Genomic DNA, 20205 nt, shown 5'->3' on the forward strand with positions numbered 1-20205 from the left:
ACACCTGTACCCATCCCCTGTTTCCTGCTTCCCACCTGCAGAGGCAGTTCTGGAGGCACCCCATCAGTTCAGACTGGTGGGACTGGCTGGTAATGGAGCAGTGGGACAACCAGCAGTGGCTCTAGAACTGTTGAATGTGGAAGTCCACCTTCCTGGAGTTCTGTGCCTGGCTCATCCCTGCCTTCCAGAGACATGATACCCAGCTGCGGCCCGCCATCCCTGTGCAGAAGTGTGTTGCAGTCACCCTTTGGAAGCTTGCCACTCCAGACAGCTACCACTGGCTGGGCAACCAGTTTGGCAGGAGGAAACCCACCATTGGGGCCCTCCTCATGGAGGTAATACGCTCTTGGGCTGCTGTCCCTGCCCTTGGGGGAGGTGGAGGGGGACGAGGGCATCCTGCTAAAGGGAGACACTCAGTAAGCATGGTTTGGGGTGTGAGGGGTGGAGTTAGGATTGGGGGAAGACCTGCCCTGAGGGGACCAAGATGTCCCACCCTCGCACAACCCTGCTGCTGTGGGAGTGGCCTCACAAGGGGGATCCTGGAGAGGTAAGGGAGGGCAGGAGTCAGCCTGGGACCTCCCAGAGGCTTAGGGACTCCCTCTCTTAGTCCCTGGCGTGTGTGTTTGGTTGCATCCCTCTGCGGGTCGTGATGCCATCAACACAATCCTGCTGCCGAGGGTCATCCATCTGGGAGACCTTGACGACGACGTGGCCAGATTTGCTGCCCTGGGGATCCTGAACTGCTTTGAGGTCATCAGTAGGACCCATATCCCAATCTGCAACCTGCAGCATAGTGCCGCCAAGTACATCAATCACATGGGTTACTTCTCAATGGAGCTGCAGTCAACCTGTGGAACTCCTTGCTAGAGGAGGCTGTGAAGGCCAGCACTCTAATAGAGTTTAAAAAAGAGCTTGATAAATTTTTGGAGGTTAGATCCATAAATGGCTATTAGCCAAGGGTAAAGTATGGTGCCCCTAGCCTTTAGTCAAAGGCTGGAGACAGATGGCAGGAGACAAATCACTTGATCAGTGTCTTTGGTTCACCTCCTCTGGGGCACCTGGCACTGGCCACTGTCGGCAGAGAGGATACTGGGCTAGATGGACCTTTGGTCTGACCCAGTATGGCCGTTCTTATGTATGCAGGCCCTGGTCAACCACTGTGGACAGTTCACGGAGGTGGGAGGCAGGCACATTTGTCCCCTGCCATGGGCTGGCGTTTGGGGATATGCAGATGCCACTGTGCATTGTCGGGGATGTGGCCTACCCACTCATAGAATCATAGAACAATAGAGCTGGAAGAGACCTAAAAAAGCCATTGAGTCCAGCCCCCTGCTCTAAGCAGGACCAAACCCATCAGACCAGCCCCACCAGGGCTTTGTCGAGGCGAGACTTAAACACCTCCAAGGATGGAGATTCTACTACTTCCCTGGGTAGACCATTCCAATGCTTCACCACTCTTCTATTGAAAAAGTTTTTCCTAATGTTCAACCTGGATCTTTCCAACCACAACTTGAGACCATTGTTCCGTGTTCTGTCATCTGTGACCACTGTGAACAGCCTCTCTCCAGCCTCTTTGCAGCCTCCCTTCAGTAAGGTGAAGGCTGTTATCAAGTCCCCGCTCAGTCTTCTCTTCTGCAGACTAAACAGTCCCAATTCCCTCAACCTTTCTTCATAAGTCATATGCTCCAGCCCCGTAATTATTTTGGTTGCCCTCTGCTGGACCCTCTCCAGCGTATCCACATCCTTCCTATAAATGGGGGCCCAGAACTGGACACAGTACTCCAGATGCGGCCTCACCAAAGACAAATAAAGAGGAATAATGACTTCTCTGGATCTACTGGCAACGCTCCTCTTGATGCAGCCTAATATACCATTAGCTTTCTTGGCTACAACGGCACACTGTTGACTCATGTCCAGCTTCTCATCCACTACAACTCCCAGGTCCTTTTCTGCAAAACTACTACTGAGCCAGTCGGACCCCAGCCTGTAACAATGCTTGAGATTCTTCCGGCCCAAGTGCAGGACTCTGCACTTGTTCTTATTGAACCTCATCAGATTTCTTGCAGCCAAGTCTTCCAATTTGTTTGTCAGTCTGGACCCTGTCCCTACCCTCCAGCGTATCTGTCTTTCCACCTAGCTTAGTGTCATGCCATGGCTGATGAAGCCCTATAGCAGACAGCTGGACCCCAGCTGGGAACTGTTCAATGCATGCCAGGATGCAGGCCAAGTGTGCCTTCAGCCACCTCAAGGCCTGGTTCAGGTCCCTGCTCACATGCCTGGATGTGAGGGAGCACATCATCCACCAAGCTGTGGGGGCTTGTGCCTTGCACAACAGTGTGGAGGGGAACTTGGAAGCCTTCGTCCTGGGGTGAGGGGTGGCTGCCAGCCAGGAGGGGCGTGCTTAAGAGCAGCAGTGCACAGCTGCCTTCAGCCAGGGCCATCAAGAGGGGCTGCAGATCCAGGAGGTCCTCAGGGAGAGCTTCTCCCACGGCTTCTAATAAGCCACCCCAGAGCACCTCCAGGAGGGGTCTTGGGCCCACAGCCATACCCCATCCTCACCAAGACCTCTTCCTTTGCTCCCTTCCCCCTGCCCTAGCCCCCACACAAAGAGGAGGGATGTGGGTATGGTGAACAAATAAGTGCTTTACTGAAATAAAGAAAAATGTGTGCTAAATAAATTCAGCAATAGCAAACTACGTACAATGAAGTAAAGTGCAAGGAACTATTTACAGTGGGGGTGGGAGCTTAGGACAGGAGGTGGAGCGCCTGAAAACATGGAGGGGGTGGAGGGCCATGAACCCGAGGGGGAGCGGGACCCCAATTGGCATTTGCCTTGGGATCTCGTCCCACCCCACCCCACCCCAGAGCTAGTATCCATGCCCAGGGGCTGTCTGCTGGGTCTGGGTGGTGCACACTACCACTGCATGTTGTTCCATGTGCTGGGACTGCAGCGCGAAGTAATGCCCAGGCCGGCTGAGCAACACTTACAGCCTACCCTGTCTGCACCCAGCTCCCACACCCTGGGCTGTATGATGCGTGGAGTACTCACTGGAGGGACCCTTGCCCAGCTCCGATGATGCCAGAAGGTGCCCTGGCTGCTGGGGAAGAGGTTCAACACCAGCATGAGGCTGCTGGCCTCCAAGTCTGGCTCTGGTGTGAGTTATGGCTGGGATGCCTTCTCCTCCTCCTACTGCGGGGGCTCCCACTGCCGTGGGGGGGCCTCGAGCACTGTGTCAGCCCTGAGGCATGGGGATGATGTGTCTACCCCCAGGATGCTGCTCAGCTCTTGATAGTATGGGCATGTTGCTGGTCCTACTCCAGAGTATCAGGCAGCATCATAGGCCTGGCTGTAGCCCTTCCTCAGTTTCTTGACCTTCACCTGGACCTGCTCCAGGCTGTGGAGGGGGTGGCCCCGTTCAGCCGGGGTGATGGCCATTGTGCTGAATATTTCAATATTCTGATGCCTGGCTTTGGGGAGTGTTTCTTCCTCCCCTCACAAGTCTAAAAGGTTTTGAATCTTGGCCCCACTCCAGGAGGGGGCATGCCTCTTGGAGCCCATGGGTGGATCCTGGGACCCCTTAGGCTGCTTCCTTGAGGGCCCAGAGGGGTCTGAGGGTGCATATCATTCTGCCGTCTAGCAATGCTCTCACCAAGGTGCAGCTGTGATGGTGTGTGGGAGTGCTCACTCTTAAGCTTCATGCCACGGCATTTCCCGGGCTTCCTGTGGCTTTATGAAGGGGTGGAAGTGGGAACCATCAACTGCTTGCTGTGGATAGGGTTTCTGTCAGGGCATCTGTGTGGTTTCCTGGAGGTCTTTGGGGTCAACAGAAGGCCCCCTGGAATGTCAGGACTGGCGTTTTGTTGACAGATCTTTCTCGACGGCGGCACTCTTCCTCGTGGCAAACAGGGTATGGCTGTTGACAGAATGGCAGTTTTGTTGACAAAAACCTGCAATCTAAATACAGCCATATGTATAATAGGAGTAAAATTGTGACAGACATGGCTGATGCTTAACTGGAAGAAATTTGACATAAATGTTGTAATTTTTACATTCAGATATAGTTTTCTGAGTCGTGAATATTATTTATCTGTATCTTGAATTTTAATTAGATGTTTAAAATAGGATTAATTCAGGCAAATTGCTGTGGTAGATTTACAAACAAGGTTACTTTTTTTTTTTTTTTTTTTTTAATAGAGCCATAATGTTAGATATCAAGAGGGACAACCGAATAACATCACTGAATTCTCGGACAGGAATGAGAAATGCCTTGATTACCATACTTGACCAGCTTCAGAGATGTCAAAAATCCTTGAATGAATTTCTGGAGGTATAACTTCTTATCTTTATATACAGTTATATATAATTGTATAAAAAGGCAATATATCAGTGTTTAAATCAATATTTTTTTTTTGAACAGGAAAAGCGTTCAGCATTCCCTAGATTCTATTTCATTGGAGATGATGATTTATTAGAAATCTTGGGACAGTCCACTAACCCTTCAGTTATTCAGTCTCACCTTAAGAAACTTTTTGCTGGTAAACTAAACTAATGTTTTCATAATACATTAGTCATCATTTTTAAAAATTATGTATTTAGAAGTACAGTCATTTTAATGCTGAAGAACCTATTCTAGAAATTTTCTTAATTTTTGTTATCATAATATAGCTTCAAAAGAAAATTATTTTTAATAATTCACCATTTATTTAGCAAAAATACTTCAGAATATGTATTGCTTTTGAAGGGCTTTTTATCTTCATCTATTATCAAGCATTGCATTACCTGTACAAAGAACTGATTAACTTTTTTGACTATTTACGAAGTAACTTGTTTTTTCAAGAAATGTTTTTTTAAGAATCAGTAAATTATCTAGAATGTATTTAATTACTTGTTGAGCACAATTAAAGAGATATTCATATTTGTTGATTTAACAGGCATTAATAGTGTGAGCTTTGATGATCACTTTGAAAATATAGTTGCAATGAAATCTTTAGAGGGAGAAGTTGTACCTTTTAAAAATAAAATACTTCTGTCAAATGATGTTGAGGTAAGTGAACCATGTCCAAATGTATTACCATCAATTGTGGTAAATATATTTTCCAGGTGATTTATGATTTCTTTTCCCCCTCTATATTTTATTTGGCAGGTGTGGTTAAATCGTTTGGCTTTGGAAATGAAGGGCACATTGAAACAATTATTGCTTGACTGTGTTGCTGCTGGAAAACATTCAAAAGGTTCAGTTGATCCATCACTCTTTCCTTCTCAGGTAAAGCGGGATAAAGAGTGTTGCATTGCAGTATAATTCAGTTTCTGAATGATCTGAAGGACAGATCTGCTTTGGATGTATATGTGAACTTGAAAATAAGTTGATTTTCTGTATGCATTGATTATAGTTAGATAAAATTTACTCAGAATATTCAGTGTTACAAGCATCTGTAGAATAGGGCCTTTGCTCTCTTAGAAGATTGATTCCATGCTCAGTGGAATCAGTGTCTATCCACTGATTTCAACTGATGTTGAATTAAGTCCCCGGCTAATCAGTGATTCAGGAGCTTTTTCTGCTATTGATTCAAAACAGCGTTATTAGAATAGTTTCTGAAGTTCATGACAGGTTGAAGAAAAACATAATATAAGTACTAGCTACCACTGTTAATTTGAATTTATGTTCCTTGAACCAAATTTAACTTAATATTTGGAAAGGATAAATATAATTTCCTGTAAATGTAAAAACCATAGACAGTGAGTTATTATCAATATAACCTTAAGAATGTATATTGATTTAGACTAATCTTTTGTAATGATTAAGGCACTGATCCTGTTGAATGATGTGTTTGTGCAGACCCTTGCATCCATGTGAAAAAACACATTGGGCTTGTCTACATTACCTCCCTCCTTCGAAGGAAGGATGGTAAGTAGGGTGTTGGGAGTTTATAAATGAAGTGCTACGGTGCATATGCAGCACTTTATTAAGCAAATTGCCCCCCCCCGTGGCAACTTAGAAGTGCTGGCTCACATCTAGCCACAGGTAACCTGCTGGTACTTCGAAGTGGTTGGGCAACTTCGAAGTCCCTTTACTCCTGGACTTCGAAGTTGCCCAAGCACTTTGAAGTTCCGGCAGGTGAGCCGCGGCTAGACACGAGCCGGCACTTCAAAGTTTAACAATTCGAAGTTGCCGTGGGGGGGAATTTGCTAAATAAAGTGCTGCATATGCACCACAGCATTTCATTAATAAACTCTCAACACCCTACTTAACATCCTCCCTTCGAAGTAGGGAGGTAGTGTAGACAAGCCCATTGATTTTAGTGGTGTCCATGTGGATGTGGAAGTTGCCTCAGCTCTTTAGTTGTAATAAGTCTTCCCTTCATCTGAGTAAGCCATTGCAACCTACTGCCTTCTCTCATCATGCTGAGAGTGTGGGAATGCTGTGCTCCATGGTTTAGCCCTCTCTGTATGTCTTTGGTTTTTAACTTTTCTTGCTTTACCTGAATCGCATGGCGAAAACAATGGAAATTTTGAGAAGAGAGTTCCTATTCTGTTTAACTTACAGAAGTGGAACATGTAGGTCAGCATGTGTTATGTTTGAATCCATTACAGCTCTCAACTTCTAGGACTTGTTCCATGAGATCATGCTTTTAGTGGAAGAAGTGCCAGGTTTAATGTGTAGTTTTGGCCTAGATGATAATCCTCTGTGCTTCTGATTATTACTGTGTTCCTTACTCTGGGCATGTGTTTCTCAGGGCATTGAAGTTTCAATAAGGGGAGAATATTTTACTGGTAGTGAGTAGCTCTCACCTCTGGCATATTTTTCGTGAGTGGAATCAAAGGGAAGGAAGGAAAATGATATAAACACAGGTTTAAAAAGTATTAGGGAAGTGGATGAAACAAATCCACATTTCTGCCTAGTCCTGAACAGTTGTTCTTCTTCGAGTGGTCCCCGTGATTGCTCCACAATAGGTGTCGGGCTTGCCCAGCGCCGCAGGTCGGAAATCTTCCAGCAGTTTCTCCTGGATTGCGCATGCGCCGGTGCGCACCGCCCTGCTGAGCGCCTCTGGCCGCGTGCACCATCCAGTTCCCGCCAGTTCCTTCTCAACTGCCATCGGCTGCAGACGGAATCCACGCAGGCTAAGGCCAGAGTCAGATTACTTAGTGTTTTTTTTCCACGTGTAATTTGTTGTTTTCGGTTATTTAAACAAAAAAAAAAAAGAAGAGAGAAAGCAAAGACAAAGAGAATATCAGCAAAAAAAAAAAAAAAAAAGAAAAAGGAAAAAGAGAGGAGCGGAGAAGAGAAGAGCGGACGTGAAGGCCATTTAGGTCGCCCACTGCCGCAGGCCAGTGATCACTATTGGGGTGGAAAGGCACGGATTAAGTGCTAAGTACTCTATTAACAACAAAGGACTCACCGCAATGGCCTCTTCAGGTTTTACAAAGCGGGAGTCATGCTGTGAAGCTATGCTGGCCTCTGTGGGGCATAGCAAAGGCACCCGATGCCTGGGGGAATTACAGGCTACCCAGAAGTGTTCTCACTGTGCTAAGCTCACAGTCAGGGCCAGGAAGGACAGAGCAATGAGGTGTAAAATGCTCTTGTTGATAAGGCTCTCCAGCCGGAATTGCCGGAGAAGCCTCACCCAGAACGGCCCGCTGGGTTGCATAAGAGGAGGGTAGTTTTTCTCTGACCCCCTCAGTGCAGAAACGGAGGAAACTCTCCCTGGCTCGATCCTTGCTGTGCGTTTGCAGCGAGCAGGACGAGTGGAGCACACAGCCACCAGCTGCATACTCAGGCAAGCGGCAGCATGGCAGCGCACGTGGCAGAGGCTGAGCCTCCGGTTATACAACATCCGGCACGCACGGCGCCTAGAGCGTCAGCCCCGGAACCGACGGCACTGCCACAGGCAGCACAGACCCCCGCGGCACCAGCGGTGCAGGGGCGCCAGGCACGGAGCCTGCAGGCACTGGAGGGGGATACCCGCATGGCACCGCAGCTGACGGTGCTGAGCGCGGCGCTGATAGCGGGGCCGAGATCCCCGGCACGGGAGGGGGCGGTGCCGGCCCCGCAGCGGAGGGGCAAGACAACATCAAAAACCTGGCACCGCAGTCCATCTCTGGACAGGGCTGTGCTGCTGTTAGCACGAAGCCCTCCCCCTGTGATACACACGCCTCACCGAAGGCCTGTGTCTCCACCGTCCCATCCGGGAAAAAAGAAACAAAAAAAAAAAAACCTCCTTCTCCGTTCCTCCAACCAATGTCACCATGGCTTGGGCCATCTTCACCATTTCTGGGATTGGATCCCCTGGAGTACTATCACAAGCCAGTTGCACCTCTATCTGTGTCGTCGCAAAGGTCTCACTCTCCCAGACATCGGGGGTACACACCCTGTGAGTGGTCCAGGTCTCCATCCCCGGACCCTTGCCCATGCTGCCATGGTCGTCCTTATCATGCTGGACACAGACAAACCACAGGCCTACACCCAGGGGCAGGTCCCCCCCCCCGCCGCTCAATACCCCTGTGAGCACTCCCGATCGGGGACGGAAACACAGTTGTCTCAAGGGGAGTTAATTTTAGAACCCTGAGACTTTCCTTCACAATCCTGCAGCGAGCAAGTGTATCATCGACCGCAGGAACCCGAGGGTTCGAGGGAGGTTTACCTTAGTGGTTCCTCCTCATCCTCCCCAGATGAGGCCTCGGCCCCCAGGGATGTCTCTCCCCTGGATGACCTTAAACAGTTTCAGGAGCTGTTTAAAGGGGTGGTTTTCACACAAGACATTCAAATGGCAGAGGTGCAGGAGAAACATCACAAACTCCTGAAAAATGTGAGACCCCTGGCTTCATCCAAAATTGCTATTCCGCTGGACGAAGCCATTCTGGAGTCAGCCACTACTATATGGCAGACTCCGGCCTCTGTTCCGCCTACGAACAAGAGAGCGGATAACAAATACTTCGTCCCGGCAAAGGGCATGGAGTTCCTCTTCAGTCACCCACAACCAAATTCTTTGGTGGTCGGGTCGTCCCATCAGAGGTCAAAGGCTTCTCAGTACAAATCGGGGGATCGGACAAAGATGCCAAGAAGCTAGAGCTGTTTGGCAGGAAGGTATATTCCTCTCCTATCCTGCTATTGAGAATGGCAAATTATGGGCACACCTAGTAAACCATAATTTTGATAATTACTCCGGGCTTACTCCCCTCATGGATCCACTTCCAGAAGATAAAAAGCTGGTGTTAAAGGCGATTGTTCAAGAGGGCTACTCAGCATCGCGGATGGGAGTCCAGATTGCCCTGGACGTGGCGGACACGGCGGCACGTTCAACGGCTACAACAGTGGTCATGCGTAGAGAATCCTGGCCCCAGATGTCGGGTATCTCGAGGGACCTACAGGCGAAGATCGTGGACCTTCCCTTTGATACACAAAAGCTGTTTGCAGACTCAACCGACTCGGTCCTTCACTCCAGTAAGGACTCGAGAGCTACACTTAGAACCTCGGGCATTTATACTCCCCCATACAGGAGGGAAAAACTTTATCCTCAGCAAAGACGCTACGCTTACAACCACAGCGTGCTCAATATCAATGGGGCTACGGCCAAGGGCGCTATCAATAGCGGCAACAGTACAGAACTCCTAGGTGACGTTCTCAACAAAGCCGTACGCCCTCGGGTCAGGCCCAAAGGCAACAAGTTTGATGGGTATGTTGGGGGCTGTACTATCAATACCCTCTTTCAATGCCACTCTCATCTCATGTTCCATCATCGCCTCAGACCGTTCCACTCCCAATGGCAAAAGATCACCACAGACATATGGGTGCTGGAGATCATAGCCACGGGTTACGCGATCCCCTCCCAGTCGCTTCCACCGACGAAGCCTCCAACCAGGCCTCACCTCAGGGATGCCGGCACAAGGTGACTCACCTTATGTTCATAAGGGCGGTGGAAAGAGTGCCAGAATAATTCCAGGGGAAGGTTTTTGTTCACGCTACTTCCTACCGGAGAAGAAAACAGGAGACTGGAGGCCCATCTTAGATCTTTGGGGCCTCAACCGTTACTTGCGCAAGCAACAGTTTCGGACGATCACAGTTACCTTGATACTCACGACACTGGACGATGGAGACTGGGTTGCAGCAGTCGACTTACGAGATGCTTACTTTCATATAACAATCCACCCAGCACACAGATGCTTCCTCCGCTTCACGGTCGGCCAGGAGCACTTCCAGCACAGGGTTCTTCCGTTTGGCCTCTCCTCGGCCCCCAGAGTCTTTACCAAAACCCTGGCAGTGGTGTCAGCCTACCTGCACAGACAGGGGGTGTTTATTTTTCCCATATCTGGGCGACTGCCTGCTAAAAGGGACCTCGAAGGCAGAGGTCTCACGCATGATACGCGTCACAGCGGACACGTTTCTTCGCTGGGCCTAGTCATCAACCTTGCAAAGTCAAAGTCCGAACCCACACAACATATAGAGTTCATAGGGGCACGCATAAACTCTATCACAGCAAGGGTGTACCTACCCGACACCCGCTTCTGCGCAATCAGTTCGCTGGTGCAAGTCATTACATAGAGCCCTACGGTGCTGGTCTTAACGTGCCTACGGCTTCTGGGCCACATGGCGGCAGCGACGTTTGTGGTACAGAATGCCAGGTTGCATATGTCAAGCCTGTAGCATTGGCTGGCGAGCATTTACAAACCGGCATCCCACACTGTCCACAGGGTGGTGTCGCCCACAACAGCGGTGCGCAGATCCCTGGCATGGTGGGAAAACCCCGAGAATCTGTTAGCGGGGGTGCCTTTTCACCAATCACAAATTTCTATTTTTCTTACTACCGATGCCTCCCACATGGGATGGGGAGCGCACATCGGCGACAAGGTAATGCAAAGGCTATGGTCCCCTGTGGAACAGACACTGCACATATCCATACTGGAGCTCAGAGCAGCGTTCAACGGCTGCAAACATTTTCAAGATTACCTACATGGCAAAGTAGTCGGGATTCAATACCGACAATACCTCCACTATGTTTCTACATCAATCGACAAGGAGGAGCACGATCCCGTGCCCTATGTGCAGAAGCACTCCGATTGTGGAATCAGTGCATCACCAATAACATAACGTTGAAAGCCTCGTACTTGCTGGGTGCTCACAACGTGAATGCAGATCAGCTGAGCAGGCACTTCGCAATCACGCATGAATGGCAGATCTGCTCCGATCTGCTACAGCGCATTCTTCGTACATGGGGGTTTTCCCCAGATCGATCTGTTTGCCACCCAGTACAACAAAAAAAAAAAGTGTCCCTAGTACTGCTCCAGGGCAGGAGTGGGGCGGGGGTCCCTGGTCATGTTTTCATGGAAGGGCTCCCTACTTTCCGTGTTTTCCCCTGCAGCGCTTATCCGCAAGGTCTTGCACAAAGCCAGAAGGGAGAGAGCTCGCATGATACTCATAGTCCCGCTTGGGATCGGCAGCAATGGTTTCCCTTGCTTCTGCGCATGTCGGACCGCCCACCGCTCCCTTTACCGGTGGCGCCGGACTTACTCACACGGGCTCAAGGGTCCATAGTGCACCCGCACCCTCAGGGTCTGCACCTACAAGCATGGCTAATCCATGGCTCAGCTCCTTAAAGAGCACATGTACGGAGGGAGCACAACAAGTCCTGGAATGTAGCCGAAGGACCTCCACCAGGAGGACTTACTAGCAGAAATGGACTCGATTCACACCCTGGTGTTCCGCCAAGCAGTTAGCTCCCCTTGACGTTCCTATACCTGTAATACTAGAATACTTATTGGACCTCAAGAGAGGCGGGCTTTCTCTATCCTCGCTAAAGGTCCACCTTCCTGCTATATCAGCCTTTCGGCATACAGAGGAAGGGCCCATGGTATTCACCCATCCTATCGTTACCCATCCTTGAAGGGGCTGGTAAACCTGTACCCCACCTCGGAAGCCGCTTCCACTATCGTGGATTTTGGACTTGGTGCTCAGCACGCTATCGGGTCCACCTTTTTGACCCATTAGCCACAGTTCCCGTACGTCTCCTTACGATAAAAACAACCTTCCTCCTTGCAACTACGTCAGCCCGCAGGGTGAGTGAGCTCGCGGCAGTGATGGCAATGCTGCACTGCATAGTATTCTCAAAGGAGGCGGTAACCTTAAGGCTGCGTCCAGCCTTTGTTCCAAAAGTCTCTTTGGAGTCCAGTCTTAACGAGCCAGTAGTTTTACCCTCGTTTTACCCAAAGCCTCACAGCTCCGGCAAGGAGGCACGCCTGCATCTCCTAGATGTGAGGAGGGCGTTGGCCTTCTACACAGACAGAACTAAGTCCTTCTGGAAAACGGACAGGCTTCTAGTCTCTCTTGCTCCCGGGTCAAAAGGAGAAGGTCTCTTCCCGGAGAATCTCAAAGCACATTGTGTCCTGTATAAAAATGTGCTTCGAACTTCGAAAGACTCCTTTGCTGGCCCCGCCCAGGGCTCACTCCACCAGGGCGGTGGCAGCATCGGCGTCAACAGCCTTCTTCAAGGGCATCGCGTTAAAAGACATCTGTAGAGCGGCGACCTGGTCATCCTATGACTCCTTCGCCAAGCATTATGCCCTGCCTCGGGTATTCTAAGAGGATACCCGTCTGTCGACAGCAGTCCTCTCGGGGGCAAGCTGCACATAAACCGATTACCCACCTCCTTACTTGGGTTACTGCTGGGTAGTCACCTATTGTGGAGCACCCACAGGGACCGCTCGAAGAAGAAAGAGAAGTTACTCACCTGTAGTAACGATGGTTCTTTGAGATGTGTCCCCGTGGGTGCTCCACCACCCACCCATCCTCCCCGCTTCTGATCTCTGTCTAGTGTTTTTCAGGAGCATCCGAGGCGGTTGGTCAAGGAACTGGCGGGGACCAGATCGTGCACGTGGCCGGGGGCACGCAGGAGGGTGGTGCGCACCGGCGCATGCGCGATCCAGGAGAAACTGCTGGAAAATTTCTGATCTGTGGCGCCGGGCGAGCCCAACACCTATTGTGGAGCACCCACGGGGACACATCTCGAAGAACCATCATTACTACAGGTGAGTAACTTCTCTTTTTGGAGTACTGTAGAGATTTCCCTAAAGCATCAAGTTTGGCTGTGAAACACCACAGGTCTGACAATAAGCTGCTGTGGTGAATCTATAGTAATTGTAAAATAGCACCTAAGGCAGTAGCTATACTAAATTATTTTTTCTGTTTGTTAAATTTTAGTAATTTTTAAATACAATGATATTTGCTGTTCATGGCACCTTTTGAGTAATTATGTTTTTTATTGAAATGGATAGTGGAGTATTGGTATAAGGATATAATATAGTAAAATATTTATTTAAACAGTCAGCTTTCATTAGAATTTATAAATGAGTCCAAAATTTTCTTTCATTTTTACCTATTTCTAAAACTTTATTCTGTCAATAGATTCTTTCCTTGGCAGAACAAATTCAGTTCACTGAAGATGTAGAAACTGCTATCAAAGAACATAACCTCCAGCAGATAGAGTTGGAACTTATGGCTAAACTGGAACATTATACCAGCATAGATACTAGTATGGAAGATCCAGGGAGAGTAGGTATGAAAAATCATCATGTGTTACATTCCCTAAAATGCATTTAAGGTGCTAAGCACACTATTCCTCTGAGCTAGAAATTACATTGATTGACCTACCAGTAATGGCCAGGTTTGGGGTATTTAATATTCCACAGTGAATGTTCTCTCTTTTCCAGATGTTTATTCTATATTTGACATTATTATATAGTTTGAATCTGTTTTCTTTTTCAGTTTTTATCCACAACCTTCATGGTGATATTTTGTATTATTTAATATATTAACTAATAATATGTCATTAACAAATCTGGATTTATATCGTATTCATCTTCTGATCTCTATTCTAGCTTTATGTTTCACTAGAATTGGCTAGATATTACCGTATAGACATGGTACCATTCCCAGACATTCTTCGTAAGCCCAGGTGTTTTTTAATGCTTGCAATATTTTTGATTGTATTCTGAAGTTATTTTCTTGACTTAAATGTGACACCACATGCTTATAAAGCAACTACAGGTTGAACATCTCTAATCCGGAACTTTCTTATCCGGCAACACCTGTAATCTCACATGATTTTAGTTAGCTGGATGACCATTTATCATGGGTGTGACCAAGTTTCCCATGGTCCCTTTAAGTTTGTTTTCAGCCACCAGACTTGGCTCTCAGTGTTCTGTGCTGTTAATTACCTGTAAGTTATCCCTAAAAGTCTTCGAAGAGACTAGTAAGTAGTTAAAGCATTGGTAATGCTGCTAGACAATATTGACCTGCCATGGTCCAGCAAATTCTCTCATCTTGCAATCATTGGGTCTTGAGGGTGCTGGATTAGAGAGGTTCAACCTGTATGATATGCAGACTGTAATGTGTACTGTCCATACATACTTATCCTTGTACATCTGGTCACTGCTGAATTTTACATTAAAGTGTATTGGCAGTTAACCTTTTACCTAGTTACTATATCAGCCTCTCATTTGTACGTTGAGTCTCTTAGTTTTTTAACTATTTCAGAAGGAAGCTGGATAGCCATTTGCGTTGGCTTGAAAGTGGCCAAAATGCAATCTTTTTGTGGTGTTTTTGTGAATAACTTTATTTATTTACAGAATCTGGAATCCTGGAGCTCAAGCTTAAAGCTCTGATTCTTGATATAATTCACAACATTGATGTGGTGAAGCAGCTAAATCAAGCCCAGATTAATAGTGTTGATGACTGGGCTTGGAAGAAACAACTCAGATTTTATCTGAAAGACCAAATATGTTATATTCAAATGGTAGATGCAGAGCTCCAGTATACTTATGAGTACCAGGTATGGGCTTTTTAAATTCAGTTTTGGTTGGCTTTTAAATATGTGTGGTGCTCACCTTTCAATTCTGGTATACAGCTTTATCTCCACAATTGCTGTCTGATGACTTCTTCTTTGTCAGTTGCCACTTTACATGCTGTTTTCTGGAAGGTATTGAAAAGTAGTGAAATAGTGTTTCTTCAAACTTGAGATGTTTCTTATCTCCAAATACACATGATACGTAATTCCTGAATTTACAGCTGAATTGGTGGATTTATACAACTTTTATATTAAAGTGCACAGTGTAGCATGGTTCTTGCTTTCTCATTTATGTGAACACTAGGTGAAACATCAAATGCAGACAAAATGATAACTTGAAAGGCATTTTAAAATGTATTTAAATACAATTAAATATTTTATTAACAGTATGGCATAAATTCTGCCATTAGGTACCAGAAGGCAATGTTTATTGAAGTCTATAGGGCAGATAACGTATGAGGTATTTCCATTTTTGAGTCTCTGGTTGATAAAGGATTACATAACACTTTGGTAGTAGTCCTAACAGATTTTAAGAATGTAAATCAAAAACCTATATGGCCTCAAGTGTAGTCATCAGACATAATCAGATTATAATCTGGACTTCATCGTGTCCAAATTGAGTGAAAAACTACCTTCTTGACTTTGTTTCTGTGTATTAATCTATGCAATATGTCATTTGTTCCTACAGGGTAATTCTCCAAAGCTTGTTTATACACCATTGACAGATAAGTGCTACCTAACTCTTACTCAGGCTATGAAGATGGGCCTTGGAGGAAATCCCTATGGCCCAGCTGGAACTGGAAAAACTGAATCAGTAAAGGCTTTGGGTGGCCTTCTTGGAAGACAAGTTTTAGTTTTTAATTGTGATGAGGTGAACTGATGTAGATATTTATATATTTTTAAGAAATGACTATCTATGCAGTGTGGATGTAAAGAACAATTGAAAACAATTTTAATGCAATTGAATAGCGTTCATGGGCACATCTAAACAGAGCTCTGCTGCCAGCAGCTCCATGCTAATGAGCAATGTCGTGATTGCAAATGGCTGCTAATTAGTATAATCATGGGAGAATTAGTGTTGCTGCATGAGATCTCACTGTCAGCAGAGGGTTCTGGCCGCAGTAAACAAGCTGGGTAGATGTGCCTGTGCCCACTAAACCCCCCTCTGTCACCAGCCGTGCATACATTCCCTTAAATAACTACTTGCTATTCAATTGTGTAGGTGGATTATCCACATATACATTTGAAGCTGAAAGAAAGGTTAGTAGAATTACAGAAAAGCCTCTTGGCTGGCTGGATTGCTTCCTGATTGGTTATAACGCCTGTTGCAATAACAGCTAGTTACTGATCTGCTGAAGTTACAATTCAGTTTCTGGTCCCACTACTGTAGTACCTAAATATTTTCACTTCTGTTTGAAAAGAGAAGTAACAATATGTGTACTTCCCCAGGAGGAGTAGCCTGATGAATATACAGGATATTTTGTGGGGGATTGGTCTAATAGGCAATGATGTGCTACGTCCATAGAGAGCAAGAAAACTATTCAGCTTTCAAGAGGAGTAAAAATTAAGGGTAGTTGTTGCTGATCTGCCAGTACACCAGACACACATGAGCACGGTACTGTTACTCTTGGAGGAAGGCTTCCATCAGTCCTCCAGATCCTCAGTGATCTGTAGCTTTACTGGGGCCAAGCAATTAGGCAAAAATTGCCATTAGGAAGAGGAGCATTTGATAGTTGGAAAACAGCAGGAAGTCCTGTGGCACCTTGTAGACTAACAGATACTTTGGAGCATAAGCTTTCGTGGACAAAGACCCTCTTCGTTAGATGCATGAGTTGGGGATCTAGAGGTTCCCTCCTTTTCATGAGCCTATAAATTTAGACCTACCTCTGGAATCCCCACTCATACATGTGATGAAGCGGGTCTTTGTCCACAAAACCTTATGCTCCAAAATATCTGTTAGTCTATAATGTGCCACAGGATTTCTTTTTGTTTTTGAAGATACAGACTAACTTGACTACCCCTCTGATACTTGATAGTTCGAGTAGGCCTAGAATCCATCATAATACATCAATTTTGATTACTCATTATATATGTAGAAATCCATAAAATATATACAATACACTGTTGCCTTATTGAAGAAATATTTATATCTGTTGAGCCAGCATTTTGTAGTGGCTGGGGGAAGTGGTTCCAGTGGCAGGAAGGCTTCCCCCACAGCAGGGATAAGGGGCTGGTGACAGAAAGGGGTTTAGCCAGCAGAGGTACATCCATTCACCTTGTTTACTGCCGGCAGCACCTTCTGCCAACAGTGAGATCTTGCACAGATGCTAATTAGCGCTGTGATTGTGCTAATGAGCAGCCATTTGCAATTGTGAGACTGCTCTATGAGCATGGAGCTGCCCACAGTACAGCTCCATTTAGACATGCCTTTTCATTTGTAATCAAGTAGAAACTTCAGGTTCTTTGCAATGGTAATAAGAGGTCTCACAGGTGAACTAGAAAGAAAATCTTCATTGATTTTGCTCTTATGGTATTTAACATATAAATAATGTTCTTCTTTTATTTTAAGGGCATTGATGTGAGGTCAATGGGACGTATTTTTGTTGGTTTAGTGAAGTGTGGTGCCTGGGGATGTTTTGATGAGTTCAATAGGCTGGAGGAGGCAGTGTTGTCTGCAGTGTCCATGCAAATTCAGACAATTCAACATGCTTTGAAGAAACATAGACCTGTTTGTGAACTGCTTGGCAAGCAGGTATAGAACAGCTTTTTAATTTTTGGTTTTTGGTTTAAAACTGTTTATATATTGTCACTATTATTAGTTGTCTGTTAAAAGCCCTCTGAACTCTTGTATTATTAATGAGCATACAATTTTGGTCCAATAGATAAGTTCACCATATATAAGATACATCTTAGCCCATCATTTTTAATATTACTTTGTAGAATGACCTCTTTTATTGGATGAACTTCTATTGGTGATTGAGACAAGCTTTTAGTAACACTGATCTCTTCTTCAGCTCTAGAAAAGCTATACAGAGTGTCACAGCTAAATCCAAGTCAGATAGTTTAGCCTAAGTAGTTAGCACATATTCTAAGGCAGGGTTTGTCAACCCATGGGTCTAGCCCCAAATTTGGGTCAACAGTATATTTCAAATGGTTGCACAGCTGCTCTTGTGACTCCTGTCCCACAGAGTAGGTTGGGTTCAACTTCCTGCTTCAGGCACTGCAACCTCTGGTGTTCCAGTGCCTCTCGGGTTTGGCCCAGCCTTCATGAAAATGAGTCTTCATAGGCCAGATTGTGTGAATGGCATTGCAGTCCCATGAGCCATGCCACATCACCACTCACACAGATTTGGTCCAGTCAGAGGATGGAGCCACCCTGAATAGTGCAGCAACATTGGAGATTACAATGCCTTGATCAGAGAGCCAAGCCCAGTTAGCTGTACAGGAGCTGTAAGAGCTGCAACTGTGGTTTCATTGCAAAAGCATCCAACCAAAACCAGCCAGGGTATGGCCATAACCAGAGATGGGCAGCCACCCAAGGTCCAAATCTGTGGCAATGGCTTGACCCAGCCTGGCATGGCAGTGCTTAGAGAGGAAGTGCCAGCCACCAGCCCTGTCTTAGTCGAGGAGTGGAACCAAAAAATCTGATGTGGGGGAGGGGCACTCGACCCTGCATGACTTCCCTCTTATGTCACCTATGATAAGGGGCACAAATATGTTTGCTCTCCCGAGGCAGTAAAATACCTAAATACATCTCTGCCTCAGGACCTCCACTACCCGACTATTTACTTGGTCATGACAGTCCATATATATTTACAAGACGGTCCTAAGCCCCAAAAGGTTGAGAATCTTTGATTTAGAGGATCATTCAAGGTGAAGTGCCTGTTAACCCCTAGTAGTCATAGGACAAAAAATGGAGTTTGGATTACAGGTTATATTAGTGAAACCTGTATAATATTTGCAAAAAACAAATCTGGGAACTTAAATTCATAAATATGATATGCACTAAAAATCATAGGCTTAATGAAGACTGAATTTGGGATATAACGTCAATGCTTTATGAAGTCTGGGTTGAAATTGTTCATGTACAACATGCAAGAAACTCCTGCAATGCAGACTTGAAGTGAACCCAATCCTGAAAGAAATCTTTCCTGAATTCTGTTTCCTGACCTTCAAACAACCTCCCAGCCTTTCTAAACTCATCATCAGAAGCAAACTCCTCACAGACCAGGACACACCAATTCAAAGTGGCACCAGACCCTGACAGAACAACACGTACGAAACCTGCAGGCATAGCTCCACTTCTACAGTGATCAGCAACCCACACAACATTCCCTTCAAAATCAATGCGTCCTACTCAGGCCTCATCCAATGCACTAAATGCCGCAATAACAAATCTGGATGAAACCTGACAACCCATCCTTTTGAATAAACTCTCCTAGGAAAATGATAAAAACAAAACACGATATCACTTGTGGGCAAACATACTTTCACAAAGTGATCACTCTATATCTGGCTTATCAGTCCTCATCCTCAAAAGAAACCTGCACGACATCATCAAAAGTTGGGCCTGAGAGCTTCAGTTCACAACTTTGCTAGACACAAAAAATCATGGTTTTAATGAAGACACTGGGTACATGGCTTATTACAACAGTATGTAACCAGCTAATTCTTCTTTTTGTCCTACGAATTATAGAAGTGTTAACTGGTCATTTCACCTTGAATGACCTCCTTTGCACATATTGAAACTACTTATGCTGAACTGTTTGATGTTGTATTTAGCTGTGCCACTGAGTAAGCTTCTTAGCTGAGTGAGTGCTCTTGAAAGTTTCTCTATCTCACCAACAGAAGTTTGTTCAATAAAATATATTACCTCACTCATCTTTTCTCTCTAATATCCTGGAACTGACAAGGATATAAAACCACAGTGTGCAGTTGTAGTTTGTGCCATTCTAATTACTTGAGTTATTTCATACTTAAAGGCATACAGATAAAAATATTATCTTCATTACAATATATTGATTTTGATGCCAGGTTGAAATGGATCATAATTCTGGAATTTTCATCACTATGAATCCTGCTGGAAAAGGTTATGGAGGAAGACAAAAATTGCCTGATAACCTCAAACAGCTTTTTAGGCCAGTTGCTATGACTCGGCCTGACAATGACCTCATTGCAGAAGTTATTCTGTGTTCAGAAGGTTTTAAAGAGGCTAAAACCCTTGGCAGAAAGTTGGTGGCTATTTTTAATCTAGCCAGGTAAGGGCATTTTGGTCCATCAGTCACTTTTCTGTCAATATTATTTTGTCTTTTGAAATCTGTTGTCCTTCCCCTTCCTCTTATGTCAATAATATCTTATTTTTTAATGCTA

The 20205-nt window shown here is 45.8% G+C and overlaps 1 protein-coding gene across 1 annotated transcript in view; it reads left to right on the forward strand.

The window, feature by feature from the left end:
• The window catches only part of DYNC2H1 (dynein cytoplasmic 2 heavy chain 1), a 346899-nt gene that overhangs the window by 56926 nt on the left and 269768 nt on the right, over positions 1-20205 (forward strand). Inside the window, exons 27-35 of the mRNA XM_074984721.1 lie at positions 4196-4328; positions 4419-4536; positions 4933-5045; positions 5145-5264; positions 13395-13545; positions 14618-14820; positions 15524-15706; positions 17405-17587; positions 19870-20093. Coding sequence (XP_074840822.1) covers positions 4196-4328; positions 4419-4536; positions 4933-5045; positions 5145-5264; positions 13395-13545; positions 14618-14820; positions 15524-15706; positions 17405-17587; positions 19870-20093 — 1428 coding nt within the window. The remainder of the gene's footprint in view (positions 1-4195; positions 4329-4418; positions 4537-4932; positions 5046-5144; positions 5265-13394; positions 13546-14617; positions 14821-15523; positions 15707-17404; positions 17588-19869; positions 20094-20205) is intronic.

Source organism: Carettochelys insculpta, chromosome 1 (genome assembly GCF_033958435.1).
Source record: "Carettochelys insculpta isolate YL-2023 chromosome 1, ASM3395843v1, whole genome shotgun sequence".
NCBI lineage: Eukaryota > Metazoa > Chordata > Testudines > Carettochelyidae > Carettochelys > Carettochelys insculpta.